The following is a 5,314-nucleotide window of genomic DNA, read 5'->3' as shown; positions in this document are numbered from 1 at the left end:
GGGACAGTGCGCAAAAAAAAAACCGCGCATGTATCCGGCTCCTTCTCTCCGGCCTGGTCCCCACGCACACAGCGCACACCTGCAGCGTAGATGGCCCGCTGCTGGCCGGCGCGTGTTGGTGGGGGATCGCGAGAGGGACAGGCGCCAAGAGGGAGAGAGGAGGGGGGGGGGGGAGGCAAGGAAGCAATGCTGGAGGAGGGGAGCAGGGAGGGGGAGAATGCACTTGTATGCATACCCATCACCGATCTGTGTAGGGGATATGGACTACGTGCGTGCGTGCGATGGCAAGCGCGAGAGGGCATATGGGGCAGAGAGGAGGGAGGAGCAGATGCGCAGGGGCAGGGTGGCGCATGCACATTTGTGGCCCTGCCTTCGCCCGGTCCTCTGTGCCGGCCTTCTGCATGGGATGCACCGCAGCAGCGGGGGGAGGAAGAAAGCGACGACCCAAAGCAGGTCACATGAAGGGCAGCTATTGCGCATTACTCTGTCGAGGGCATTGATGATTGAATTCCGGGGGGAGAGGGGAATACCAGATGTTGGGTCAACACAGGGCATGTGTGTGTGTGTGTGGGGGGGGGGAGCAAGGGAAAGAGTACAACCGGGCAAAGGACAGAAGATGGGAGGTGATAGAGGGCGCACGCTTGACATTCTGGTTGAGCCAGGTGAGCCCCTCCGCCAGACCGGTGCCCTGGATGGCGCAGCTCGGCTGGACATACCACTGGCGATCGGTGAGCTTCTGAAGACCAAGGCGCTCGGTGATCATGGCCGGGGTGGCGGCACCCTCGATGTCCTGCTTGTTGGCGAAGACGAGCAGCACGGCATCGCGCATCTCCTTGTCACCGAGAATGCGGTGGAGCTCGGTGCGCGCCTCCTCAAGACGCTCGGAGTCAGCCGAATCGATCACGAACACCAGGCCCTGGGTGCCGGCGTAGTAGTGGCGCCAGAGCGGGCGGATCTTGTCCTGACCACCAACGTCCTGGCGAAGTGCGCGTGTGTTGGTCCCGGGAGTGGGGGGTTAGCGGGGGAGGATGACCGGAGGCGGGATGCAGTCCACGGAGAGGGGGAGAGGGAGAGAGAGAAGGCGTACCCAGACATTAAAGCGGACGTTCTTAAAGGTGACAGTCTCGACGTTGAAGCCGACAGTGGGAATCGTCTGTACCGACTCACCAAGCTTCAGCTTGTAAAGGATGGCTTTTGGGAGTGGCGCACCGTTGGAGGGAGGAGGGTAAGCACGGGCGGAGGACACGCATCGGTGGCGGAGCAGCGGCATGCAGGTAAGCGGCTGGGCACGTACAGGTCTTGCCGGCGGCATCGAGGCCCAGCATCAGGATGCGGAGCTCCTTGTTGCCGAACATCTTGGCCAGCGCGCGGCTCATGCCACTTCCCATGGTGGCTGGTAGTAAAAAGAGACGTCGCGGGGTCGGGGCGACGACAGGGGGAGGTAATCCAATGCAAGGGGGGGGGGCAGGTGGATATTCCTGAAGGAGGAGGAGAGGCAAGCGAAGGCAGGTGGTCTCTCAGGGCGATCCTACACGCGCGGAGATTACCGATTGGAGAGGGAGGGGGGAGGAAGAGGCGAGCGGAGAGCGCGCGGGCGAAGGGGCGAGGAAAGGAGGGGGGGGGGTGTGTGCAGGGAGGAATATGACTGCGGATGGGGTCGCCAGCGGACGGGCAAATGCCGGGGCAAAAATCTGCCAAAGCCGATGGGCGAAAGCGGGGCAACAGGCGGGTCCCGCGGACCGGGCCCTTGCATTTCCCCTCGGGGAGGAGGCAAAGAGCCTTCCGATGCGCGTGCATACTGACTAACACGCACGCACCCGCGCCGGGAGGCCCATATTTGCCCAAAGGGAAAAAGAAGCCCAACCACGGAGCTCCGACACGCCGAGTCGGTCGGCCTACACGCACGAGGCACTGTCTCCCCAAAATCCCTTTCCCACCGGCTCCCCTCGCGGGCTCGCTGTGAGACTGCGCCCAAAACCGCAGGCTCTCTCTCCCAGGGAGGGGGGGGGGGGGGGGCGCCGGGTGCCGGGGGCGGGGGGAATGGTCGTCAATCTGGGTCTCATTTACCTTCGGTCGCCTGGCTCAGGCGAGCCCCGGCGCCTCTCTGTGGGAGAGCTGCATTTCCTCCCAGGTGTGAGGGCTGGCCAAAGAACCATGGCGTCGCCCTGGGTTTCCCTCGCCTGTCGCCCGGGCCGGGTGCTTCTCACCAATGCAAGGTGTGCCCTGGTTGGGGAGAAAAAAAGCCTAGGGTGCCCCTCGCCCCCCCGACCTGGTCCGGCGCCCTGGTTGATCAACCCCCTCGCCCCCCCCCCCCCGCTCCGCCCCCCGTCCCCCGGGCGCGCCAGAAACGCATGGGGTCCGCCGCAAGTCGGTGTCTCCTCCTTTACGTCTGGAGGAATGAAACCACACCACCACGGGCCGAGCCACGCCGCGGGCTGGGAGCCAGCCGGCGGGGGCCCCTCCCCCCTCTGGAGTCGAAAGCCACCTGGCCGGTCCCTAATTTCGAGCCCAACGGGGGGGCGGGGGGGGGGGGCGTCCTGGCGCCTCCCCCAAGGGTCGTCGACGAACGAAGCCCATTGCCTCGGCCGAGGGCGCATCCATTTCTCCAAGGAGCGATGGCGTGACCAGGCCTCCGTCGGAAAAACCAGAGCTCCACACCGGGCCGAGGGCAGCGGTAAACAATAACAATAGGCCGGGTGCAGGACGCTGCGCGCGTGTGCGCGTCCCCCCCCCCTCCGGGTGCTTGGAGGCTGTACCTGCGGGTTGGGTGCCGTGGAGCCTCTCTTCTGCTTCTTCTTTTTCGTCGGGTCTGTCTAGTGCTTCAACCTGCGACCGCCGAACGCGACCCCCATGCTGCCCGGCCTCAAGGGGGCGGGCCTTCGCCCTCCCCCTCCCGCCCCTCAAAGATGTGTGGCCCAACCGCGGGGATTCTCGACCAACGCATCGGTCCCTGCAGAGGCTCTGCGCGCCTCTTTCGGTTTCGTGCCCGTGCTCTCCTTCCCTCGACCACCTTTTCCCCCGGCCCCAGCTCGCGGGTGCCGGTCCATTTCCCGCAGCGCTGAGCACATTCCTCCACGGCCACGGCCTGCTCGCGGCCATTTTTTGTCCCACCCCTTTCGTCATCGAAACTGCGGCCCCCCAACGCGAGCATGAGGCCGGCCCCGGCGGCCCGCGGCTACTTGGGCATGCCCACGAACATCGGACCCCGGCGCCTCGAGGGCCGGCTTCAGGAGGGGGAGGAGGAGGAGGAGGAATGCGCAGAGCCCCGCCGGGGCGCACGGTGACAATGCACCTGCAGATGGCCTTCGCCGCCGGCCTTGTCGCTGCCCTGTCCGCCCTCCGCGCCGCCAGGCCTCGGAGTTTCATCCCCCTCCCCCCCCCCCCGGGGTGCGCTCCCGGCCCCGGGGGCGGCCCGAGACGGAGGAGCAAAGGATCGCATGGGCCATGATTGCGGGCGGCCGCCCCGGAGTGAGGCCACCTCCCCCTCCCCCCGGAGAGGTCGGGCTCACTCGGTGGAATGTGCGCTCTCGGCCCTACAGAGCCCTCCAGTGAGGTTACCCGAAAGGGGGCACACTCAGAGAGGAGGCAGCAACCCACGTCCCACCGGATACCTGGCGCTTTTTTGCGCCGGGGGCAGCTTTTGCGTGCTCCAACGGGAGGGGGGGGGGGGAAGATCCCAAGCTGGGCCTCCCCCGCGCCTTTTTACGCAAAGGCGCCAAGTTACAGCGCCCTCGGTCCGGAGGCCCCGCCAGTGGGCATATCGCCGCCCCGCGCTCCGGGGCGAGGCTCGCATCCTCCCAGCCGGCGCATGTAACGGTCGTCCGGGACCCGCTCGCTGACAGGGCGGGACCCGTCCCCCCCGCCCCCCCCGGCCCCCCTCCCCTGTGAATGCAGATGTCCCACCGGGGAAAGGACTCGGGGCGCGGAGGGAGGCAAGGGCGACACGTAATGCAACCTCACCCTACTCCGGCTCCCCGATTGTCCCAGCGGCCTTTCCGGGAACATCCCACCACTCGGCCGCGGGTCCGGGACATTCGCCCGACACCCTCGGCCTAGTTCCTGGCGCTGGCGGAGCACCAAACTTCCCGCGCGGAAATGATGCCGGGGGTGTGTACTTTGGCCCTATGTCTCTCTCTCTCTCGCTCTCTCTGGGTATGCCCCTCTCTGGCCTCTGCAGCTCTGCCGCCCCCCTCCCCCCGCTCCGCCCCTGGCGCCAGGGGAACCCAGGAACCCCGCCTTCCCCAAGGAAAACTGGCCGCGGGCCAACCCGGAGCGCCTCAGATACCCGCCTGATCTCCGTGAAGGCGTGATACCCCGCGCTCGGATAGCATGGAACGCCGTTTCGGGGGGACGACATCAGATCCATCGCAGCCCACGATCCGGTTCCCCGCCTGTGCCAGACTCGCGGGCTCCCCCCCCCCCCCCGCGCCCCCGCGTCCCAGTCGGAGGGACGACAAGCGCCAGGCCATGCGATTGGCCTCGCCCGGGGGTAGGGTCGGCAACGAGTGAAGCGGGCCCCGACACGCCTGCTCTAGCCAGGCCCCATTGTTAGCGGTCCGGAAGCGATTATACCGCACTTTCCGGCGCCCACGGTCCTGGGGGACACGCTCGGGGATGCGCCCCGGATGTCCGACACCCACCCGGCGCGGTGCAGCGTGTGGACCTCACCCCGAGCCATCTGGCGCTGTGAAACCCCTTTTGCCCTCCTGATGAGGCGCCACATTCGGCGCCCACACGCCCAGCAGCATCGCGCCAGAGATCCTCCCTCCCCTCTCGCACCCCCGCCCTCTCCGCCCCGCCTCCCCCCCTTCTTCCCTAGACCTCCTTCCCCCCTCGCCTAGGAGAGAGAGAGAGACACCCCCGCCGTCTCCCGCGCCGGTCGCCCCTACCCCGCCTTCTTTTTTTTTTTTCTCGTCCCGCGTCCCCTCCCTCGAGAGCGCTCGCCAGCCACCCGATCCAAGATGGGCCTTCGCATTCGCCTCATCCGCCGCGGCGTCATCCACCGGCCGACCTATCGCATTGTCTGCGCCAACCGCCACTCGCGCCTGAGCAGCAAGTACCTTGAAGTGATTGGTCACTATTCGCCCGTCCCCAACAAGGGTGCGCTTTGTCATTGGCCGGCCCCTCCCACGCGGCGATTGCCCCCGGAGACTGACCCTCCCTCCTCCCCCGCCGCCCTTCCCCCGTCACCCTCCGGCAGAGGGTGTCAAGCGTGTCATGCTCAAGGAGGAGCGCATCCGCTACTGGCTTGCTGTCGGTGCCCAGCCCTCCGATCGTGCTGCCTGGCTCCTCGGCAAGGTACGCCCCTCCCCCC

At 67.1% G+C, this 5,314-nt stretch overlaps 2 protein-coding genes across 3 annotated transcripts in view; one reads left to right on the top strand and one right to left on the bottom strand.

Annotated features, from left to right (window-relative positions):
• Nucleotides 1-154: 154 nt before the first annotated feature.
• Nucleotides 155-1,616, bottom strand: H696_00115 (ADP-ribosylation factor 6). Its single transcript, XM_009493948.1, has 4 exons — nucleotides 1,295-1,616; nucleotides 1,088-1,191; nucleotides 640-976; nucleotides 155-484 (listed from the first exon to the last, which is right to left on the bottom strand). Exons 1-4 carry the CDS (start codon nucleotides 1,386-1,388, stop codon nucleotides 480-482), a joined length of 540 nt encoding a protein of 179 aa, XP_009492223.1. The 5' UTR covers nucleotides 1,389-1,616; the 3' UTR covers nucleotides 155-479.
• A 3,153-nt stretch (nucleotides 1,617-4,769) lies between these two features.
• H696_00114 overlaps nucleotides 4,770-5,314 on the top strand; it is a 5,446-nt gene continuing 4,901 nt past the window's right edge. For both annotated transcript variants that reach the window (XM_009493947.1, XM_009493946.1), the window contains exons 1-2: nucleotides 4,770-5,100; nucleotides 5,201-5,298. In XM_009493947.1, coding sequence (XP_009492222.1) covers nucleotides 4,962-5,100; nucleotides 5,201-5,298 — 237 coding nt within the window. In that variant the 5' untranslated portion in view covers nucleotides 4,770-4,961. The remainder of the gene's footprint in view (nucleotides 5,101-5,200; nucleotides 5,299-5,314) is intronic.

Source organism: Fonticula alba (genome assembly GCF_000388065.1).
Source record: "Fonticula alba strain ATCC 38817 unplaced genomic scaffold supercont2.1, whole genome shotgun sequence".
In the NCBI taxonomy this organism is placed as follows: Eukaryota; order Rotosphaerida; family Fonticulaceae; genus Fonticula; species Fonticula alba.
Note: the sequence above shows the minus strand (reverse complement) of the source record. Positions and strands in the feature narration are given on the sequence as shown.